At 35.8% G+C, this 25,453-nt stretch overlaps 1 protein-coding gene across 1 annotated transcript in view; it reads right to left on the reverse strand.

The window, feature by feature from the left end:
- Positions 1–25,453, reverse strand: part of LOC113059237 (regulating synaptic membrane exocytosis protein 2-like) — a 136,116-nt gene that overhangs the window by 82,842 nt on the left and 27,821 nt on the right. The window contains 1 exon segment of the mRNA XM_026227582.1: positions 20,013–20,290. Within this exon segment, the coding sequence (XP_026083367.1) occupies positions 20,013–20,290 (278 nt within the window).

Here is a 25,453-nt window from a genome sequence, read left to right on the forward strand (position 1 = left end):
AGATAAATGACACCAGTGTTCCCAGCATATCTTCATCCCGTTTCATCTTCAGAGGGAATAAGAGTCCTTGGCTCGTGGGAAAAGCCCAGTGATATGCCGGAGGGAAAACTGCATCTATACTGAAGGGTAAAAATAATCAGAAAAAAGTCTCAATATGCACTCAAACGTGTCAGTTTTTTATTTAAATCTAAATAACATGAACAAAGTCTCATCGTGAACTCAAATATCTAATTCTTCTCAAATAATCAGAGCTATAATATCCCCATTCATTTTTTTACTACAGTCCTAAACTCTCATTGTATGTCAATAATTATCACATTTCTTATTTCTCAGTAGGAATTTTAGGAGAATGCTGATACTAGAAATGAAACGGAGAAATCTGTTAGGCTTCCTGAGCTATGAAAAAGCCTTTGTGATGCAAACATCGAATAAAATACCATCAAACATACTGAACGTTCTTATGACCTGGATATGAAACTAGTGTACTAGCTAACAACAAGAACACCACAGTTCAACAACAGCTATCTGTATTTCTGCAGGGTGCGTTCTGTGAGCTGTTTTTGAGCGTGTACATGTACTGACTGATTAATGATGGTCTCTCCCGCGTCTCCCTGTTTTACTATGGCCACCGTGTTGCTGTTGCATTATTAAACAGCAGCCCTACAAGTCGTGCACCATTCACAAACCAAGTGCAGCAGACTGCTGTTTGTGTTTGGGATCGTGTGTGAGGAACAGGAACGTGTGTTTTGAAATGCAGAAACCTAATATTCATGAAGATATACAGCCAGCAGTAGTCAATATCACAAATTACAACCAGGTAAGTTTAGCTATATTAGTCACACACACACACACACACACACACACACACACATATATATATATATATATATATATACATACATACATACATACATACATACATACATACATACATACATATATATATATACATACATACATACATACATTATATATATATATATATATATATATATATATATATATATATATATATATATATATATATATACCAACCAAGACCAAAAATAAAGGAATAAATAAACAGTAAAATAATATAATTTAATATTTAATTAAAATCATATATAAAATAAAATAACATTTATTATATTTCAGTAATTTGCCAAGGCAACATTTCCCATTTTCATTTAATTTTACTATGTACTAAAATAATAAAAACTGAAATAGAAATTATTTAAAAAAATGTAGACATATTTAAGAAAATAATACTAATAAAAAGGACAAAAAAAACACAATTTAAATGAAAACTGAAAATACAAAAGAAACATTCAAAATATTAATAAAAACTATAAAAATATCTCAATGATACTAAGTTAACACTGATAAATTAAGATATCATCAGTTTGCTTACATAGTGTCATACTGTCCTATTAAACAACCAAAAGGATGCTTTCCCTTCATCTGAGAAGTAGCTACAAACACTTTGAGCACATCTGAAGTGTTTCTCACATACTCATTATTCAATTTGCCTTCCATTCACTCATTTTATTCATCACTTCTATGAACACTCGCACACACACACACACACACACACCTGGCAGGCCAATGCATTATATCACACAGAGGTTTATGAAATAAACTGCGCTAGATGCTCATTTAATCGTAACACCACCTGCTCCATCCAAAGCACTGATAGCACAGCTGGGCAGAGCGTCTGTGTTTAATAAGCAGATGGACAGACACAAGTCACATATTACACAGCATTATTCCTATCCTCACACTTATCCTTAGCATGATTAGCACTGCAGCTAACCAACAGTCTGAGTGTGAAAGCTATGCAGACAGAGGGAGGGAGGGTTAGAGGAAGTGTCATTGTGAACTGACCCAGTTACATCTGATTTTTACCCATGTTATCTGTTGTTCGGTGTGTAATATTGGGACAAAGCTCTGCAAAGCTCACAGACACAGATTATCCAGATGTTCTAAATAGTCAACCTGCAACCACACTGCAATCAAAACACTCTTAAATTTAGCATTTTCTGTGTTAAGTCCAGTCAAAGCCTATTTCACAGAAAACAAAATACCCTAAAAAGCCTATGCATCCCCTTAAAAAAGTACTGTGTTGGTACTATGGTACCACCGGCTACCTCTAAACGAAAGAAAACTGAGAATTGAAATACAAACCTTCCCTCGTCAGTCACAACCTAGGCCACACAAACTGACACTACAAAAATCCACTGCAAGCAGGTGAAGAAAACAGAAATACAGTCCAGTAACAGCCTCAGTCCTTTCAGTAGCATTAGAATCCCCTCGGTTCTGATATCAGGATGCTGTTTTCACTTCCCTCACTGACAGTTATGTAAATCCCATGTAACACTGACTAAAATGTGTTGAAGAATTCCTTCTTTCTAGTCGTTCTCTCTGATGTGAGTGACATCACAGCACCCACAGACTTATAAGCAGCCGCAAGGCATGCTGGGGGCCCAGAGCCTAAGGCGGGGCTGAAACAGGTTGTAGCGGATGACCTGTGAGCAGAGGTGGAGATGTTTCTCTGGGACAGGGGCAGCATTAAATGCTTCAGCTCACCGCTGATTGGTGGAGATTCCGGCTGCGGCCTGTTAGAGGATTTTTATTTAATCTGTGTGCCAGAACAAAACAGCACTCTCTAACCAAACAAATCACGAATTTGTGCTTTTTTCCCCTGCTCATCCTTTTTTTTCTTTTTTCTTTTTTAAAGGCAAGGGCGATTATCTTTGTAAATCTAATTCTGTCTGCTTTGCAAAATAATAAATTGGAACATGCAATAGATTTAAACATGAACATGTCCAGAAAACGTCAACATCCAAACAGAAACTACACTAAAAGTCTTTCTGTTGATGGACACACTGAACGATATCACAAAGATGCTCTTCACTTTAAGCCTTTCTAAGATAAAGCAATCTACTGTCAATACTGTAATATCATGAGATTATTATATACTGTAATTATGTACTAAATGAGTATCATATTCACACACGTGGTAATTGTAAGAATATATGCATCAAAAACAATGTTATTATCATGGTATACTTACAAATAAATGGAAATAGATAAATAAGGTAGGAATTGTCATATGGTATGATTGAACAAAATAGTGAAGAAATAAAAACCTTAATAAACTAAATACTTTTTATAAAATAAATAAATTTAATTAAAATTAAGAATAAAATTGTCTACTACCATAGTACCACTGAATTTTTATGGTTGGACTTAAAATGAAAGAATAGAGAATAAAAATAATAAAAATAATAATTATTAAATAAATTATCTAAAAACCATTGTATTATTGTGGTAGGATTCCAATTAAATAAAAACAAAAAATTGGATGGAATTAAATTGATTTTTTTTTTTTTTTTTTATATACTACCATAACAGGTACTAAACATGTATGCGAAAGAATACCATAGTATAGCTACAGTAGATATATAATAATAAATATATTATTCACCCTGCAGAACAGTTGGTAGCACAATGGCACTCATGCCCAAAACACTGTGAAGTGTTCAGAACAGGCAGACACAGGAAGCAGCACAGCACTGCATCCCGCCTGTGCGCCACAGTGGTGCGAACGTCATTAACGGCCCCCTCCAAACATGATGCAGACAGCCATGTGTTCCTGTCACATTTACCCCATATCTTTTCAAACAGAAGCATTCAGGCCAAGCTGACCTGCTCTCCTGAAGCTCTAGCAGAGTGTAAAATAGGCCAAAACCCTGAAGAATAAAGCAGGAGAAGCAGTGCAGGCTGGAGAACGCCTCTTTCTTTCCACAGCTCACTAACAAGACACCTTCACACACACACTAGGCCTAATAGGCCTAAGTGCATTAAAGATCCTTTGGATTGATTTGACAACTACAGTTCTTTTCTGTGTTGACAAATTTCCTAAAGCAGGAAGTTAAAATAACCAATATTTAATCATAGCCCAGATAAACCACACTCGATAGCTGGTAGAAAATGGACATAAGCAATTATGACACTCACAAAATGAAAGTGAATTGATGGAGGAGTAAAATAACTTTTTAATTTACATGAATCATCATCAGCATCTCCTTTTACTCCAGTGCTTTGAAATTTATGAGCGAAACAATGAAATAATGTATCTAAAAACAATTAATTAACGTAATATTTTATAATATTATTAAATAATAAAATAATAATTGTATTTTATAAAAGAAAAGAAAACGCACCTAGAACCATAAAGGCAGGATTTTGATCAAATAAAATAAAATGCATGGTTTTATTCTGATAGGATTTCAATTTATGACACTTGAAGAATTGTTGTAGTAGAATAACTGGATTTCCTTTTAATGGGATTGAAGTGAAACATGAAACATCATTAGCAACTAATTTTACTTCAGTCATTTGATATTTCTGAGGGCAACAATGCATTTCAGGCCTTGATTAAATATTATTGATTGGCAATTTAACAGACCAGAACGGAATTATGTACTATTCGTGATATCAATCAAAAATGTATGTTGTTTCGAAGGTTGAAAAAGTCTATATTTAAGACTATATTTGTATTAAAAAATATTGAGACAAACCTTTCTATTATTTTGAATATAATGCACAAAGAATCTTTTACACTGAGGTCAGGAGACTCAGGAATGTGTATAAAAAAATATTAGTGTCCATTTTGATCCCATATTGACCTCTACTGCACTTTGGTAATTGCTTGATTATTGAAATATACACAAACATTAAAGTGAAAATGTGTGGCATTGCACAACAAACTGTGTGGCATTCCATTAAAGTGCTTCAGACAAACAGTGTGTAATTATGCATACTGGTGTCAACTGGAGCAGCCCAGACGGATCAGCCCAAACACATTTTACAGGAAACTGTAGCTGACAAGCTGAGCAATCAACACCAGAGGCCTGCAATTAAGATTCTGAGCTGCTCGTTGGGCCCACGAGGAAATAAACAGGTTTGGAAGTTAGTGTGACCAATTTGAGCCACATCAGAGCAAGTCTGTCCCCAGAAAGACCCATCAAAGAGATCAGATCCGCCTCACACACACAAAAAAAACATGGACAGACAGACCGAAAGCATCTGTATGCAGCTGTGTGTGTGCGTGTGTGTGTGTGTGTGTGTGTGTGTGTGCGTATCAATTAAAGCAGCTCATTAATATAGAACGGTGATTAAACTGACTTAGAACTCCCTGTGCATTAAACAGTTTTAATGCATACCTGCCAGCCAATCAGAATCGAGTATTCAGACAGACCATGGAATAATTCAAATTAAAAGTAATTAGTATTTTGGGAACTGCACTGTCATCCTTAAATAGAGTGTTTTAATGTCTATTACTGTATTTAAAAAGGCAACAAAGTATATCAGGTTCCAGCCAATTGTGCTTTATGGCTTTTATTACATTATTTTGTGGATGAAGCATTTTCTGGGGGAATATGAGTATGAGTTATGAGCATGAGAGAGGGTTCATTTTCATATCTGAAACCACCTGAGCTTTAGGACAGCGCTTCAGCACTTCCCTCCAGTAATGAACACGAACACATACACACCTCTCTATGTGTCTGCTTACTATGAAAAAATTAATACAATTCTAAACATTTAAGCTTATGTTATGTCAAATACACATTTTAACAAACACATAGTAAAATATGCAATTTGGTAATCCTTTAAAATAAGATTCCATTTGTAAACATTAGTCTACTACATGGTTAACATGAACTAACAATGAAAAATACTTCTAAAGCATTTATTAATCTACATGTAAATCTCAAGATTTAGTTACATTATTAAATACATTATTCAAATCCAAAGTTTTTTTTTCATATTAGGTAATGCACGTTGAACATGAACATTTTTACTAACATCAACAAATAACTACTGCTAAAATATATTGCTCATTATTAGTTTGCGTTAGTTAATGCATTAACTAATATTAATGAATGAGACCTTATTGTAAAGTGTAATATAATTTTTTATATAAAAACAGCTCATGTGTACAATGTTGAGTTATAAATTTAAATCAATAGAAAAAAAAATCTAACATACCAACTTTAAAATATCAGTAAATATATTAAAAATCACATGACTTGTCATTTAATCCTTTATTGCTACAATGAAAGTATTTTTAAAATGAATTTTGCAGTTAAAAAAAAATATTTGTTTAAAACAATCAAATAATAACATTTTACAATGCATGCCAAAAAAAGATTATGGTTACAGTACCAGTTTCATGTAGGTTTTACTAAATCCTATTTTATTACTGCTGAATAAGTTTTCATGCTCTGAGAGTTATGTTTTCATATCTTATATTTCAACGAAAAGTTTCATTTGATTTCCAATTTCATACGGTTTAAGTTGATCAGAATGATAATTTTAAATCAAACGGTTAATGACCTTAATCACGGTCTTATTCAGTGTGTGGGTGACTGAAGGATCAGTGTCTGTGCCTCCAGCATGTTCTCCTGAAAAGCTGTTTGCGTCAGTGGTTACATTCCATTAGCATGCATTCATGTCGTCTTATTCTTTTACAAATGTGGATATAGAAATCTAACATTCACAACAGGCCTTGGATTTCTTTAGAAGGCCTGAGCTCAGAGTGAAATGCTTTTGTAGAAGAGAGCATGTCAGCTGGAAGACAAATACTCACAAAGCACGACTGGAGCTCCTTTCAACACTCCAATTCAATTTAAAGTTGGTCCGTTTCTGCACCAGTAAGCTTTCTGCCCTGGGGATACTGAGCAAACCAAGACAGCCATTCTACCATCTATTTTTAACTGTCATCAATTATGAAAAAAAGCTCCAATAATAATTACAGGAACATGCAAGACGTGCAACACTTTGTGTGCAGTGCCATTATAATGCAGCACTTCAGCAAGAAGAGAATAACAGAGAAATAAACCCCATCCATATGTCACGGCTCATGTCTGTAGTGCACTTACAGTAATCATTTGACTGTGATGCATGCAGGGTCCTGCTGTACGATCTGATGGCATGTTATGAATGGACATTCAGAAAGCTTAATATTGCTAGAATCATTAAAGCTGAAAAAGAGACCACCCATCCATCTACAGCAGTGCTGATCTGCTCTAAACTGATAATTACATATCTGTTTACAAAACCGATGCATTCTTGCTTTCTGCTCATATTACTGAATGTGTGCACACACTGACTAACACCAAGAAAAAAGTACTGAAAAGTAGCTTGGTAATAACTTTGCTCAGACAGCAAGTTTCTGAAATGATGACAAATGCAGCACTATACAGAAAATTTCAGGGGGAAATGCAATAAAACACTGACGGACTTTTGGCTGAAGAGAACACTGAAAATATAATATAAACAAAAACTGCTAAATTCTGAGAATAATCTGTCAAAATAAGGGCCAATTTAAAATAATTTTATGCAATATAATAATTTAATATTTCCAACTGATGGTAATATTTGGCAAGATAAATGATCAATATTAAAGTTAATATTTTGTTGATCACCACCAGTTTTGTTATTGTTAACTTAATCTGAAACTATTAAAAAATACTTTCAATAAATGAAATAGAGCCAAAAATAAAATGTAAATATTAGCTTCATAAAATAAAAAAAAAAATAAAGAAAACATATTTGTTTTGGCAACTAACTGTAAAAAGTCAAATAAGTTTAAAAACTACACAATTAAAACTAAAATATATTAAATACTACAAAAAATATATAAAACTATTAAAAACATATAAAAATGACAAAAACACATTACATGTAAAAAACAAACTGTAATTACTTAAACTTAAAAACTAAAATACCTAAATAGAAATCTAAAAAAAAAAAACTAATTACTAAATTACTAACGTAAACTAAAATTAAAAAAAAAAAATCGAAATATAAAAATAAAAGCTATTTCAAAATTTTAATAAATACTACCATTGGTAAATAAATAATGCTAAAACAAAACTGATCTGCACTGTTGTTGTTGTTTTTTGACTATTTATTTAACATTGTATAAATTACTGGAGCCTACATGTTCTTGTAAAATCATGCCAATTGAAGGAACTTTTTTTATTCACTAAATTACAGTATGTCATCATAGTAAAAATGCATAAGGGTGGGCAAATCTATAGGTCTAAAAATCTCTGGATTCTTTTTCTATGCACTGGCATATTGACAACGGGTACCGTGGACATGGGCGTCTCAGCTGGTGGTCTCATTGAAATTCTCCGGGAGGGTATTAATAGAGGCTGGAGGTCCCTGCTACATCCCCCCAGGCCAGGAAACCATGTGTGAATGTAGCCTGACTCTCCCCATCTGCTCCATCAACACACACACACACACACACTATGAGCTTATGAGATGCTACGTCAGCTCTGCGATTCACTCACATCACATCACTTCTGTCTGGCACGACTGAGACCACATGGGGTGGAAAACAAATCCATTAGAGGGAAAGAGAGGGTTAAAGAACAACCATGTCCATCACAGCTACAAAAAGCAGCAATGCTACTAACCTAACCACTTTTTATTAACTCAGCTTATTATATGATACTGTAGCTTTTCCACTAACAAGCTAATTTTCCCAACTACACACTTAACACGAGATAATAAAATATATATATATTTTAGGTTCCTCAAAGAACACCTAAGTGAACAGTCCCCAAAATAATCTTTTTTTTTTTTTCTCAGTGCAAAGAACATTTTAATAATCTAAAGAACCTTTTTTCCACTATAAAGAACCTTTCGTGGAATGAATATTAAACGTTCTTTATGGAACCACTGATAAAAAAAAAAAAAAAAATTTATTTTTAAGAGTGCACTGTAGTAGCAGTTTAGTGTGACAAAAGCTACATTTGTGAATTTCACATCATACCACATGGGCCTAAGGGCAATATTAGCGCATAGGATGGCAGATTTAATACGAGCACTTTTGGAAACAGAGCTCTCGGAGGTTGACAGAGCATCTTATCGCTGACTAACTTTATCTACTGATATTAAAACGTCCTTGAGCTCATGCATTGCCATTGCAAATAGCCAAGTGTCTCAGCAACTGCCGAGTATAACCACAGGTTACCTGAGGACATTACATTCACTTCACATAAAACAGCTATAGGACCATTTCTCTTAGTAATATACAAAAACCCACATGCTTTGAGCAGCCTGGGAGATAAATTCTCTGCTAAACCTAATGACGGAGTAAACACATACAGTATTACACAGGCTCTCTGTAATGGGGTCTAACCACAGAGAAGAAAACGAGAAACAGAAGAGAACAGTTATGAATGCTAAACCGCGATCACTTCGTTCAAAGGCTTTTCAAGGCTGGTCTCATTCACCCCCGATGTCCTCACCGCAATCACACAGTAACCCATCTGAGACGGCACGTGCCTGGCAGCCATACGGCACGCAAACTCCCATGTCTGCAAAATACTGAGATAATTAGCCTCATTCTACTGCTGCATGTAGAGGATAGTCGACATGAAACAGTGGCGCAGTGTCCTGCAGCGCCATGCTAGCATTCAGCTAAACGAACAGGATCCTGTCAACCAAAATTACAATCAACCAGTGGATAACTGCAACGATCATTGGAATTGATAATGGAATTGGATTCTGAGTAAATATTAACTGTTTCCACTGCTAGTATTACTAGTTAGGACTACTAGGAATATCACAGATAAGAAGCTCTTTAAAAATCAATATCAAGGGCTGGATAATTAGTGTACTTCATATGAGAAAGAATATGGTCATGGGACGTCACACAAGAGGGTCATGGGATCACGAAGCTACAAGGGATAAAAACAACAAGAAAAAATATCTATGAGCTAAAAAAGACTGATGTTTTGGAATGGCAACATTTTTTTTCTTAAATTAATTTTACTCAGCAAGGATGCACTAAATTGATCTAAAGTGACCATAAAGACATTAACAATGTTACAAACGTTTTCTATTTAAAATGCATGTTGTTCTTTTTATTCATCACTGAGAAAAACTGTTTCCATAAAAAGTATTAAGCAACCGTTTCGATGCTGATAATATAACAATAAATGTTTCTTGAGCAGTAAATCAGCATGAAAATTCAGCTTTGCATCACAGGAATGAATTTCGATTTTAAAATGAAGATTTTTTTTTATTATTGTAATAATATTTGACAATATTATTCTTTTTTACAGATTTGTTATTAAATAAATGAAGACTTTGAAAAAGTCTTCTTTCAGAGACATTTACAAATTTTACCAGCTCCAAACGTTTGACATCTAGATATCAATGAGAAATTGTTGGAGTCTCTTCTCTAATTTCTGTTCCTACATAAAATACACCAATAGTGTCATGTCATTTCTATTTTTTAAAAAGATCTCGAAAAAATATTTCAAATTGTGCTCAAATTTGTCAAGAAATCTCAACAAATTCATACAAGACTAAATGATCTGATCTATACTTCTAGAGTAGATTGTCAACAGATATTTAGATTCAGCTTTCATATCCATTGCATGAAATTCAGAGATAATACGGTGACAAATCCACTTTGGGATAGGCACGAGATGTAACTGGTAAGAGCGCGGAACATCTCATGCCAGATGGAGGAACACATGCTCTATATATGGCTGTGACCATCAGCGGCAAACAGCTTCAGAACATCCATCCAGCCAGAGCAGAGAGCGAGAGAGAGAGAAAGAAGAGCTGGTCTTTCTCAACGCAGAGCCTGTGGTATGTGGGATAGGGACATCTGCTCTGTTTCATGCTCAGAAAGCGCAAATGATTCCCTAATAGGATGATGGGAGTTTGTTTGTGGAACACACTAATGGCGGAGAGCTCTTCCTCAAGCTAGAAACTACTCCTCTACACCCTTCAGAAAATCCCTTCACAGGGCGTCCTCCCTAAAGTGTTTGACAGCAGAGGAAGTTTATAGTACTCAGAGGTTGCTCTCTCATTGATCAGTGAGATTTGTGTCTTAAATTGCTGGGGCATATTTGTAGCAATAGACAAAAATACATTTTATGGGTCAAAATAATACATTTTTCTTTTAAGCAAGAAATTTCCTACCATGAATATATTAAAACTTAAGTTTTGATTAGTAATATGCATTGATAAGAACTTCATTTGGACAACTTTAAAGTTGATTTCCTCAATATTACATTTTTTTGCACCCTCAGATTCCAGATTTTCAAATAGTTGTATCTCGACCAAATATTGTCAGATCCTAACAAAATATACATCAATGGAAAGCATATTTATTCAGCTTTCAGATTACACAGGATATAAAAGGTTTTAAAAGTTAAAAGTTAAAAATTAAGTCCAACAATTTTCACTGAGAAGTAGCTAGTAGGTTTCACAAACAAACTAAAAAACAGGAAGTGACACATTCTTTGTTTCTTTTCCTGTACTGGGGGAAAAAAGGTGTAGCATTTACTTTGTTTACACTGAGAAACTGCTGGAAATTTCATAAATAATTATGAAGGAATGGCAGTTAACCTGACCTTATATTCTCCCTTAAATCTTCATTGTGGCCTCTAGGAGAAAGATATTAAAGAGAATTCATTTCTTTTTGATAAGAAAACGAGACCAATTTACATACAACAATTATATCATCAATTGGAAATTCATCCTTCTAGAAATGTAGTCCCAACCCAAAATAACAATTTTAAACACACTGTATGTACAACTCAAATATCACCATTTAAAAACACATCAGCTTCAAATTTCAAATATCTTTTTCCTTCTAAAGGGCAAGTCTTAATATGATAATGCACCCAAATAAGTGTGATAAATGTAGACATTTACTCACCCTCTTGTCAAAATCTGTTCGACTTGTGTTTTACCAATGTATTGACAAAAAACACAGACATTTCTCAAAGTATCTTGTTAAGGTTCCACAGAAAAAGAAAGTCAAACAGTTTTGAAATTACATATGGGTGAGGAAATGGTGACAATTTCAATTTTAGAGAGAACTCTCTCTTTAAAATACCCCAAAACATTACTTTAATCCTCAAACTGCTCACCATGCTCTGCTCTGGCACTGGAAACCTCTCCGTTTCATTCATTCACCTCAACTGCATCGTTTGCCAAGTAATCTCAGACGGCGTTTACAGAAGCCTCATGAATAAACCTGCTGTTGTCTTTTTGTGCGGGGGACATCCCTCTCTCTCTCTCTCTCTCCGTCTCCTCCGCAGGTCTTCCTGTCTCACACATCACCCACAGCATTGATCAAACAAAGTTGCCATGGAGACGCAGCCTCGTGAAGCACCGTCTAGTGGGAAGGGATATTCCATTTAAGAGAAACTTCAAATATGATTTATCTCTTCTGTTCTTCCCTGTATCTCTCTTGCTTGCTCTTGCTCTGCGGCCAACAAAATTTATTAAGGCAAATGATGCACATGGTCATACAGCATAGGCTGCAGCTTGAGTTTAATGAAAGAATTGTGAAAAATATTGATTCAATTAGATTTATCCTTGCAATTTTCTATTGTCTATTCAAAATTCAAAACAGACAAGCACAGATATTTCAGCTACAAACTGCTGTTTATATGGAATCTAAAAAGACTGGTTTATAATTATCCAAATACATTAGAAAGAATAAGACTATAAGGTATTATGCATGTATTACAGGGTTATGTATTGGGTCATGTACCTAAAAAACTATTCTTTTTTTTCACATTGCCATGATTTCCATAAATAAGAACTTTTTTTCACAAATTTTGCTTGCTTGATTATTAAAATAAAATGATTACTTGCATATTATTTAAATTTTACCCATTTCATTTGAGATTAAATTACTAAATTCATGACTGTTTTTGTGCATTTCAACATAATAATAGGAAAAATAGTAATGTGAACGAGAGACAGAGAGAGAGAGAGAGAGAGAATTATTGTATACATTTATAAATATCTAAATATTAGAATAAGTCTACAACAAATAAAAGTGTCTCTCTCTCTCTGTAACCCAAAACAAACATACTCCAAACATTACAGGCCAACACAACAACAACAAAAACACACTCACTACACAAAAATGGCAACAATCACAGACTTTTGCAAGAAGAGTTTCCCGGCCTCATACAAGGCATCTCTAAGGCCCTTGTGGAGTCAGCCTGAAGCAGAAAGAACACGGTGTGACTGAATCCGCTCTGGTTTTGGCAGACAGCTCTGTCCGTTAGTAATAAGTCCACACAGGGAAGTAACGATTCCCTAAGGAACGACTTTGGTTAGAGCATAACTAACCACACCTCATGTAATGTTGGTGAAATTATCCTTGATGTCTACCATGAAAATACAAAAACTCCACTTTAAACACTTTCTCTAAAGAACACATCAGCATCTAAATGCTTCAGTGTGACGTTTCTCTGAAATGCAATTGTTGTAATTCAGCAGAAGTAGGCGGCCACACCTTGCCTCCTCCAATCAAGCGCAGCACAGGCTTTAAAACCATGTGAGAATGAGCAAAAGCACAGGAACAAAGGGATGCTTGCACCGAACCCTTGGTGTGAGCGAAGTCTAGCGTGCTGATTTGCTGAGTGTGTATTTGTGCTGGCAATGGAAGAGACTCGTGCTGTAGATCCCTGGAGTAAAACGATGAGTTGCTCCCAGGGCCTCGCTCTTTAAAACACACCATTCAGCCTCATGCCCTGAGGTCCTTCAGATGTTTACGGTGAGGTGAAGGACCACTTATACGCCTTTTGATGCTATAGCTAGATCTTAGCGGGGGATTTGCAAAAGTCCCTCAAAACCTGCCCACTTCTCTTAAGATGCGAGGGCCAAACAATGATGAATATGACTAGATAAAATGCTAAAATGAATAGTTATCTGATATGGGGTTTTTCAGTGACAGATTCTGATGCCAATATCTAGAGAACTGGATAAAAAACAAGATATAGCTGTATTAAATATATATTTTTAATAAATTGCTACAAGTATTGCAGCAAACGTTTCAATTCATAAACATTAAAAAAAAATACAATTTAACAAGAGAAAATAAGATGTACGCAAACGGTTTACTTTAAAACAACAGATAAATTACCATTAAACAAAAAATTTTAAAAAAAAATCTTCATATGAACGCTAAGTTACCAAAAGTTTTATGAATAACTGGCCTGTTTTAAAAAAAACAAAGCACAAATAATTAAGCAACCATTTATATGAATATGTCATTGTCACTGAAACTATGGAGACATTTAACTTTTGTTTCAGAGAAGAAAAAATCCACAACTCTGCCCAACAAATCTAGGCTATGTAAGCAACAGCCAAATTTCCCCACAATTAAAAACAACTGTAACAAAAAAAATACTTAAAATATTTAAATATTTTTCAGTATTATACAACCTTCGCCATTCAAAATGCAACCAACTGAAGAAATGTGTGTAATATTCGCATACTTAATTGCGAACTGGACATACTGGACTCTGATTGGTCCTTTTTTACACAGCCGCCACTAAACAAGATGCGTGCTGAGTGTCATGACAACGGCTGCGGCATTCCATTTACACAGAAGCAAAGCCACCTCGGAGCCGCTTCGCATACACATTTCTATCTATTCGTGCTTCGCAAGCACTGCCGTTTCCTTCAGGATATGCAAATACAGTCACTTGTGATGTTTTATAAACCTACCCGATGGTGCTGAGTGCCTGTTCCAGGAGCTCCGTCTGCAGGATATTCTGCGGCGGGGTGAAAGCCCCATTAAAATGAGATAAAACCGAGCTACAGAACTGACGCAATGTCTCAAACTGCATTTTCCCTCTTCCCCTCCGTTATCCTGCGTATATTCCCTCTTTCCCTCAGACGAAACTCCTCCAGCGCTCCTCGCTCCGGACGCGCCGCATCTCCAGCGCAACATAAACACGATTCAACTTCCCGATGTGTTCTGATCCCGGTGAAGAGTGCGTTTGGATGAGGAGAGCGGACCGACACCGGCTCCCCGTGTCATTGTGATCCGAGCTAAGAGAGAAAACGAACGCTCTGCGTTTCCTAAACGCACCGGAGATCCCTCGCACCTTTATTTATCCACAGTAATCGCGATAAACATCCATGCAAACGCAGGCAAGCGCGTCGTGTCCTCGCGCAGACGATGCTATCAGGATTCTCTCTCCCTTCTAGCAGCCATCCGCTTTCAAGAGCACCAGAGCAGGACTACACATCCTCCACCAGCACTACAGCGCATGTGGCTTGCTTGGGGAGGAGGGGAGCGTTCTTTCTCCCACATCATTAAGGGTTTTCTGTGGAGAGTGATGCTCTGCACTAAAAGACAACTAATGTGTGTGCATACTTGATGACCTGAAGGAATAAGAGAGCTAGAGGAACAGAAAAAAGTTATCGTGTAGAATGCACAAGGAATAAGAGCGCTTTTTAATGTGCATTCCGACCTAAAAAAATAAAAAAATAAAATAAATACTTTATGCATTTAAAAGCGAAGCAGGGCTCTTAGAAATTACATTCCTATTATAAGAGACATATGATAATATGATTTCTCTTTGGAATGTTACAAGCTACTCTTGCATAGATAAGATCCATAAGGTTGCAAAGATTAAAGTCTCAAAAACCCATGTCCATGCCCAGCTAATATGCCTCATTTAAAGACGCCCCTATGTCTACTTCACTATATGTGGAAGATTTGCAGAAATGTTTAGCAAAATAAGAATTAACTGTGATTCTCACTGTAGTATTGTTGCTGTTGCCGCCGCTGCCGCCATGTCGTGGAGAAGCTGTATTCCATTGTGGATGCAAAACTACTTTGTCTGGCCTTCCAAAAGATGACACAACTAGAAATCAGTGGTTAAGTTGTATTTACAACAGTACCGGAACAGTTCAACCCAAATATTCAGATGTGTGCAATCTGTTTCCTGAACCTGGGAGAGTAGCCTACAATGCCGTCTGTGCACAAAGGCTGTTTCTATAAAGTGGGGCAATTCCAACTTTGCAAGGACAGTCTGGCGCTTCTCACTCACAGCCTGTAAGTACGTTTTCATAACATTTCGGTTACACACTTGAATTATTCGGCAAATCACAGTGCACTGGATAGCTGGCCAATCAGAGCACACCTCGCTTTTCAGAATAATTAGCTTTATAAAAATCAACGCTTTTCAGAAAGGTGGGGCATAGAGGAGCAACAATAATGTACAGTATGTGGAAAATAATCTTTTTTTGAACCTTAAACTGCATAAACAGATTTAATTACACCAAATAAACAAAATAATGTCATATGACTGCTTTAAAGCCATTAGCAGGATGATATAACATAATATCAAGACTGCATAGGTCTATTAATTTGTGTTTACATGCATTTGGAAGTATATGATTGACTTTGGGTATAATATAATATAATATACAACAATTATAATATACAACATTTTATTTTAAAAGACAATTCATGTATTTTTTGTAAAATATAGTCAAATGTTTTTAGCAAAAAAATATATTTTTTTTATTTAAACTTGCTTGCTTGCTGAAACTTGCTCAAAAAAATGAAAAGTAGATAGAGATAAATATAGACCGAATTATTTAAACAGACAGACAAACAGACAAACGTATGATAGACAGAACAATAGATAAATAGAGATATAGAATGATTGAACAATGAACAGACAGACAGACAGACAGACAGAGAGATAGATAGATAGATAGATAGATAGATAGATAGATAGATAGATAGATAGATAGATAGATAGATAACTATCATAAAAGTATTTATAAAAATATCACAAAAAGAGATATAGATGGCCATGCCAAACCACAAATGCACCAGTTGTTTAAAGACCAGCGTTTAAATCATTAAAGTGTTAAATGGTCTATAGAGAGCAGGCAGGTGTGAGATCAGAATGCTGATATTGAATTCCTGCAGGTGCATCTTTCATTCTCTTAATAACTCTTTCAAGACAAAACCTCTATATCATAACATCAGCTCCCATAGCGCTAAGCCAAGAGCGTGAAACTTGATTACATCATACATAGTGAAACTTGTGCTGACCTCTTGAACAAACGACACAATATGCATGTCCGTCTATAACTGCAGTACCCACTGTGACAAAAAAAGATCAGCTCCCGTCCCGACCATACACATACAAATGACTCATGCATTTTGTATAATTTCAGCTCTAAAACCACCACCATTGTCTCTGGTTTAACTTAGGTGTCACATTGCATCTAGCTATAATAAACACTAATAGAATTTATAGGTGGAGAGGGAGCAGATACAAATACACAAAAGGCCGCAAAACCCAGGGAAACATAACGGCTGTAATTAAATCTGAATCCCAGTGTAATTATTATTGTTTCATCTAGCAGTTTCACCCACACTAGCGCCGCGTCTGAGCGCTCTCTCCAATGACACCTCCGAGACCAAGACAAATTAGGCTCTTCCCACATTATTTCAGGATATAAATAGGCTGTCAGCACTTTTACAGGAGAGAAGAATCAAAGTTAATTTAAACATTCTTTAAGATTAATGGAAGTGCTTTTCGGTGATTTCCTGAGCTCTATTCCTGGGTATCAAACTATTTAACACTTTCTCTCAGCGAACAGTAAGGCATCACGCGTGTCAATTCATTAAAGCAGCACAAAACTATAGACAATATTTGAGCTATTTTCCTTGGCCTAGCAACATTTAAAGGAACAGTCCACCCAAAAATGAAAATCTGCAAAAAATGTACCCCTCGGGCCAAACGAGCTGTAGATGAGTCAGTTTCATCATCAGAAAATATTCGAATTAATGTAGCATTGCATTACAAATGGATCCTCTGCAGTAAATGGGTGCCGTCAGAATGAGAGTTCAAACAGCTGATAAAAACATCACAATAACCCATAAGTAATTCACATGACTCCAGTCCATTATTTAATGTCTTGTGAAGTGAAAAGCTGTTTGTAGATGATTGCAAATATTTTATGGAGGTGGACCCATTTGGCATAAAATTTGAAAGCAGCTGCTCACTTTAAAAAATGCAGTACTTGTGTAAAGTCAGGACCAATATAGAGCTATAACACTCTCTGTTATACAACACTGAACAAATCTGACACTGCCTCGCTACCATATGGCAGGCACATTTTTTAAATCTAACCTTTTGGGGGTAACACGTTAAGCCAGACAGAAAGTGCAAATGAGCATTTACAGTTTTCGTGACAGAACACGGCATATGAACCGATCCGATCAAGAAGAACAGCACTGCTGTTATAGTAGCTTTTTATATATTTCACAGCAGAGAGGAGATCATTTTGTTCTACTATGGTAAATGTCAGACTACATCCGTAAAAGCAGCTTAAAGCTCACCTGCTGTCCTGAGCCATTCACGGACATCTGTTAGGTAAGGAAGCCAGGGACGGGTGAAGGGTTTGATACCCAGTTGAAAAACTAACTGATAAATTGTACACTACTGTTCAACAAGAATATGGAATTAAGCAAAAAAGAAAAAAAATCATTTAGCATGGAAAAATGTAATTGATCTAAAGTAACAGTAAACATATTTATAAGGTAACATAATACTTCAATTTAAATTAAATGTTATTCTTTTAAACATTATATTAAGACTTTATCAAAAACTTTTCAAAGTTTCCACAAAAAGTATTAAAGGCAGCACAACTCATTTCAACAATGATAATAACAAAGAAATGTTGCCTATGCAGCAAATTATTAAAATTATTTCTGAAGGATCATGTGACACTGAAAAATAGTGTAATGATGCCGACAATTCAGGTTTGCCATGAGAAGAATAAATAATATATTTTAACACCGAAAACATTTTCAATTGTAATATTATTTCACAATATTACTGTTTTTACTGCATTTTATCAAATAAATGAACAGACTTTTTCCGATTTTTTTGTCCCCAAACATGCGGTCTTAAACAAGCATATAAAAAAATATCCATCATGTAGACAGACCGACAATTAAATGATGACAGAACTCATCTAAAATATGGCATTTTAATTTCAAGTGTTTGTCATTCAAATGTACTCATGTTACGCACACTAACGGCAGGTGAGATCAGCCCCATCCCTGTGGCACACGGCCCAGCATTCCTCTCCTCCACAGGTATTCAGGAACGGAAAATCTAACCAACAATCAGTGGTCGCCACGGATTCAAGGGAGCAGGCGTCTGTTTCTACAGAGACATCTCTCCAGGACTGACCCCTGAGCAGTGAAGATGATATGGACATCCCAGCAAAAGAGGGAGAACATTTGATATCAGGACTCAGAGAGACACTGCCACTGTGTGGTATAAGACAGAATCACACTCGCTGCTTATACTGCTTCAGCAGATGAAACCTGAACGAATGCATTGTGTGCTCCATCTGTTGTCATCCAAGCTTCAGTTTCACATAACCCAGGCTGAGGTCTATGTATGTATGCATGTGTAGTTTCATGCAGCTACTTTTCATAAACGGTTAATTTGATGTTAGATAGTTTATCAAAATAGAAAAACAAATATTAATAAAATAAAAAGTAATAAAATAAAAAAAAACACCATGGTATATGTGCTTCTAAAACATACAAAAAGTTATGTGGCACTTAAGTGTACTCTTTTCATGCAATTTGCTTTTTGAGTTTCAAGTTTTCCATTCCAACTATTTATCTTAAAAATCATCTAGTAACATCCTAGAAACTACCCAAAGCAACCATCTAGCAACGTCCTAACCCAACGCCTTAACACCCCAGTAACCACCCTAAAAACCCAAGCAACTGACACACAGCAACCATCCAAAACACAGAAGCAGTGTCCTAGCAACTACTCAAACCAGCATAGCAGCCACCTAACAACATCCTAATAAGCACTAAGAACACTTTAGCAACTACTTAGCAACATTCTATCAGCAACCACCCAGAAAAACCTAGCAACAGCCTAGTAGCATCATGGCAATCTAGAAAACACACAAAAAAACCTAACCTAGCAGCGACCCAAAATTGCAAACACAACCAGAAAAAAAAAGGTTTCTTAAAAAGTAGCATGAATTACTTAAAGAGTGCTGCTGATCACAATGAATAATGATTTCTAAACACAAGGTTATAGCAAGTGCAAAAGATTCTACATATTAGCATGCTAAAATTCCCATTGACACATTTCATCTGCACTCACTTGATGCTCAGAGGATCGTTAGGCTTCAGACTAGAGTCGTTATTTAGGGACGCCTGTCGCGGGAGTCCTGGAGCTCTGCTACGGTCTCCTGGAGGACCCTGGTACAGCAGTGGGGCTTCCTGCAGTTTGGCCTTCTTCTCCTGTGGAGCCTCTTCGTGGCGGCAGCGAGGGTCACTCGCACCTGAGGGAAGGACACCCCCTGGGCTGCTGTAGAACCAGGCCCCTGACTTGGTGAGGATTTCTTGTTGTTTTCGGCACAGATTGCATACCCACATCACCTGACAATGAGAACAAGAAGTTAGAATCAAAGAAGAACACAAGATCGAGATCAAATCCCCAAATGAGATGAATGACTACTTGCTGTTGTGGGAGAAGCGATTTGTAGAGTTAAATCAGTCATTTCTGTGTCAACTGTAAAGCCAGAGTGAATGTTGGGATATCAAACTCATTTGTCCCACAACAAACAGGTTCAAGAAACTGTGATAAAGGTGCAGCTGACAAACAAAACTGCCAAATGTGAGAGGAAATGATGAATGCTCAACCAATGGCATGAGTTTGGGGGAGGAGCTACCTGGTTTGTCTGACTAATAGAGCGCAGCAGGGATGAGGTATTTTTGTAGGCCAAAGCCTATAAACAGTTTTGATTTAAGCAAGGCTTCACTGTCATGAAGTCAACGTTTATTTTCTGAATGGGTTAAATAAGATCTTGAAATAAGATCTGTTGTTAAAACAAGCTCAAGGTATTTTCACATTTTATTCTATGACATAAAATACATGAGTAATACCCCTTGCAGTGTTGCTAACTCTGCGGTTTTCCAGAGGAATTGGGCTACTTTTATACTATTGGTGGGGGTTGTTTCTTTAGTCTGCGGGTCGAAACAACCACAGAGCTTATTTTGTGTATTAATTCAAAAGCCAATGGAAAATTTCTATTGGGTTTTTGTCAAGGGAACCAGGGTGATGCTAACCTTTGGGTTAGCCTACAAAAATGTCAACCCTGATGATGTGGAGCAGTGTGGAAATGAGGTGGGTATTTAGAAACCTGTTGGGAAAAAAAGTCATTTTGCATCATAGCATCATTATTACTGTACTCAGTCAGGTCTTTACAACCTCACAAAACATCTGCTTCAGCAATCCTGAATCTCCTGCAGTCCCATCAACGAGGGCATGGCAGCCTGACCTTGTTATCTGCCCAGCAGAAATGCACTTAGCAGGCGGCTGGCATCAAAGCTGCCATCCAGTTTGCTGGTGGTAATTAAACATGAGTCTCACCCACACACACAGGCTTTCATCTATCCGGCCTGAATACATAACACCACATCAGCTATCAGAAATGATACATCTCACAATCAAAAAAATTTACTTGGAAATTCAAATTATTCTACAATTTTACAAAACTGTTCCTTATGTAAAGCTATGGTATGGCTGGTAATATAACTCAAATTATACTCAATAACCTACTGCAATGGTGCGTTTTTGGAAACTGATAGCCCCTGGTCAGCATTCATTCACTTTAATTTAATAGAAAAAGCAGCTCTTCAGAAGAAGGTGAGCATCACAAAAAGTAAATGATGGCAGAAGTTCATTCAAAACCAATAATTGTTAGGAAACTTGAAAAGTTTTATATGAGCTTGCCAATATAATACAATAAAGCGAAAAGGTCACATCTTTCAAGTGGTTTTTGATAAGATCGCAGTGAGCAATTGCACTGGGACGAGCTCTGAGACATAGCGCAGATGGATGTGAGTGTTATTGTGATGAATGTTTGGTCAGTGAGCGATAGACAAACGAAAAGATGTGTGCAGTGAAAAATTGATAAAGTGCTGAGTGAGCTATCATTGGTGTCAAATGGCAGGGGACCTTTCAAGAACATGTTCAGGTCATGTTTCACCAAAAAAACTAAGCAATTGCAAATAAAAATAAAATACAGTATTACAGTATTTTTTATTAATAAGAATCTAATGTAAATCTCAATTAAGAATAACAAATTGTATAATAATAAGGGATCATAACATCACTTCTAAGGACCTAAAACTAATTTAAGTGAGCTTTAGATTGAACAAAGACAATATTGCTAACTATGATTATTTCTTGGAACTAATGAATGAATAAATAAATTATATGATTTTTTTTTAATCAATGCAAGATTTGCAAATAGGAAAACATGCGATTTGATTAAGCATCTGATTACCTCCGTGAGGTACTGTATGTAAATAAACAAACCTCAATATGAAACTTGCATATTATTGTATCAGACAGCATAACCGGAGAGGTTGTCCTCTGCCGCTGAATATTTTATGGATGTTTCATAAAAGTGAGGAAGTTCATGATGAGAGGAGTGTTATCATTCACCAGCTAAACACCGCCTGCAGGTGGAACATGAATATTTAATGCACTTCTATATTTAGAGCCCAGCAGCTTGTTATAGACTAGATGCATATTCATAGGTTTTATTTTCTCTGAACTTAAAAAGGACCAGTTAAACAAAGTGTTAATTATGCAGTGACAGAATCAAAAATAGACAGATCGCTCAGTCTTCTATGAGAATGTCACTTAGTCGAAAAGTATCTTTATTATTATCCAAAATATTGTGCAAATAAAGGTCCATAGTGATTTTAAAATTCAAGCTGTTTACATTATGAGATTCATAAATATCAAGCTTCTGTTAAAAGAGCGATAGTGAATCATTATGTTCTTATTTTCTAGATTTGTTCTTTTAATGACAAACAGTTTCCCAAATAACAATATCCAGCTTTTTCCATTGCTTGAATCTCAATAGCATAATAAAAGCTTAATTATATAATCATTGTAGCCATGCTTACCCATGTCGGCTGTTTACTGTTTGGTCCAAATGGATAAAACTGATGTTCAATAAATGAAATCAAAACTCACGGACAGCCCCACATGGTTTCATAAGCCAAAGTCCTGCGTAACGGGTGACCTTTTAGAGTTGGGCATCAAATGATCCTTCTGCTGTCAAGATTGTGCTTCAGTTCAGGTTTTGAAGAAAAAAGCGAAGAAAATTTATCCTGAGATTGATCCAAGTTGTTAAAAATAGTGAAATAAAAGCAATCGGTTGTGCAGGAAGACGATATAGAGTGATCAGAGCAGCAGGTTATCATGTTTTTGCCACCGAGCATCACTAACACGGGTCTCATTACGGATGCATGTGAGCGCACAGCTCCACCGGGGCTGAGTCTGACTCATTACACATGCACAACGCTCACTAACTCTCTTCAAAGGAGGCTGATTAAGACAGAAACACTAACTTCAACATCAAGATGTGTTAAATCACTGATGTGCATCAGACATTATGCTCGCAAAAACAATCACGAGTCAAAATCTGCTAATGGGTAACAATGGAACAACAGCTTTAAAGTGATTATTCACTATTATTAACAAAAGGATCTGTATTTTCATGGGTTAACATAAAAGATTTTTGTTACAATTGACAAACATCGTGCCTCAAAACCACTCCTTTTCTGAAAAAAAAAAAAGATTTTCAAAAGTATACAAATTGAATATAACATTTAATGACAACTGAATGTAACATTTTTAACAAGCCAAACATGTTAGTGTTCCAAATCCACATCATTCGTCTATCCATCTTTCGCAGATTTGTCTGTCAAAAAATAGTATTTACAAGAAGCCTGCAGAGGTGCAGGGAGCACACGTATTTGCTGGAAAACCCACCCTACTGGATGATTTGACTGTGTGCTCGCTTTCTAAGGAGAAGAAAATGTCTGTCAAGCTGTCTGTCAGAGACCATAACATACCTAATACATAACGCATACATGAGTATAAATTTGCTCTTAGCTGAGACTGACAGGTGATTTTTATTAAATGCTGTCTTCTCCATTGTTTAAAAGATTAAGGCAAGTATCAAAATGTGTTAAAATGCTGTTTACTTTTCCAATAAAAGTTATTTTTTAATGATTTGTTAGATTAAATTAGGCCTTTGCAGATTTTAAAGGTATAGTTCACCCAAAAATGAAAATTACTCCATGATTTACTCACCCTCAAGCCATGCTAGCAGTATCAGAGTTATATTAAAAATGTAAAAAAAAATAAAAAAATAAAAAAAATCTCTAGCATCTGCTAATTGTCATTCATGTGTTCACGAAAGAGTGGCGTTCCAGCAGACGACGTAGGATGCAGGCATAGCGTAAACTTCGGGGAGATTATGCTGGTCTCAAATTTGTGAAAATGTTTTTCACAAATGTTTTGCTATCTCCTCTGCACTTAACACATTTGTCACTTCTCACTTGGAACGCATGTATGAAAGTTAACAGAAGTTAGAGAGTGTTATTCCAAGAATTCTGAATCCATTTGGACAGCTTTTGCCTTAAATTTCCCTCAGATTTTAGAGGAATAATCTAAAATGTCAAATATTATTTTCTGAAAACTTCTTCACTGTATCATTCCACATGCAATAATGTTCAAGGAAAGTACAATTTATGTATTTTTTTTAAACTTATGCTCATCAAAGGTGTATTTGTTTGACCAAATATACAGCAAAACCTGTAATATTGTGAAATGTTATCACAATACCTGTATTCCATTTACATGTTTTAAAAAGTATTTTATTCATGTGATGGATGTGATGAATTTTCAGCAGCCATTACTTCAAGACCTAAAAACAGGTGATGTAGACTACCCTTTTATAGTGTTTTATAGTGTTTGTTTGTTGTTTTTTTTTACCTTTGAGAGCCTGACAATCATGTTGAATATTAATGTCTCTGTACAGAAAAGAGCTGCGTGATGGAAAAGATTTCCCATTTGTGTTCAAGAGCATGGAGGTTTGGAACAACACGAGGGTGAGTAAACCACATAATAACTGAAATCATGTGTTAACTATTCCTTTAAATCTTTCAAAAATCATTAAAGAAAATAAACATAGATACCCACTACCTTCAGTGTCAGTGAAAAAGCTCTTTTTTTCATCAGCATTTTCTTCTCTTCTCCAAACACTGTCAGTTGTGGTGAAAGAGATCCTATTTGAAACAGCATCAATATTTACAGTGTCTCGTGTGGCGATGGGATCTGTCAGACATCACACACTGGAACAGGATAGCCCAGCTGAATCAAGCTCATGAGGCAATGTCTGCACATTCACGAAGACTGACTGTATATCCATCCAAAACCATCATGATGACGAAGGGAAACAATAGCAGAGATATCTACCTTCACTGGAACTTACAAAAAAACGTTTTCCATCTGAAGAAACGGATAACCCTTTTGACAAATCGGTTTAAAATTATGTACAATCACATGATATCAGTGCTATTTCAGTATTATTTATATACTAAAATTGGTTAATAATTTGATTATTATTTTAATTTTAGTTTTACTAGTTTTTTATTTAAACTATTTACATTTTATTAAATAAGTTTTATTAAGTTCTATTGTAGTGTTCCTGTAGCTCAAGTGGTAGAGGTTGG

This window comes from Carassius auratus, chromosome 41 (genome assembly GCF_003368295.1).
Source record: "Carassius auratus strain Wakin chromosome 41, ASM336829v1, whole genome shotgun sequence".
Lineage (NCBI taxonomy): Eukaryota > Metazoa > Chordata > Actinopteri > Cypriniformes > Cyprinidae > Carassius > Carassius auratus.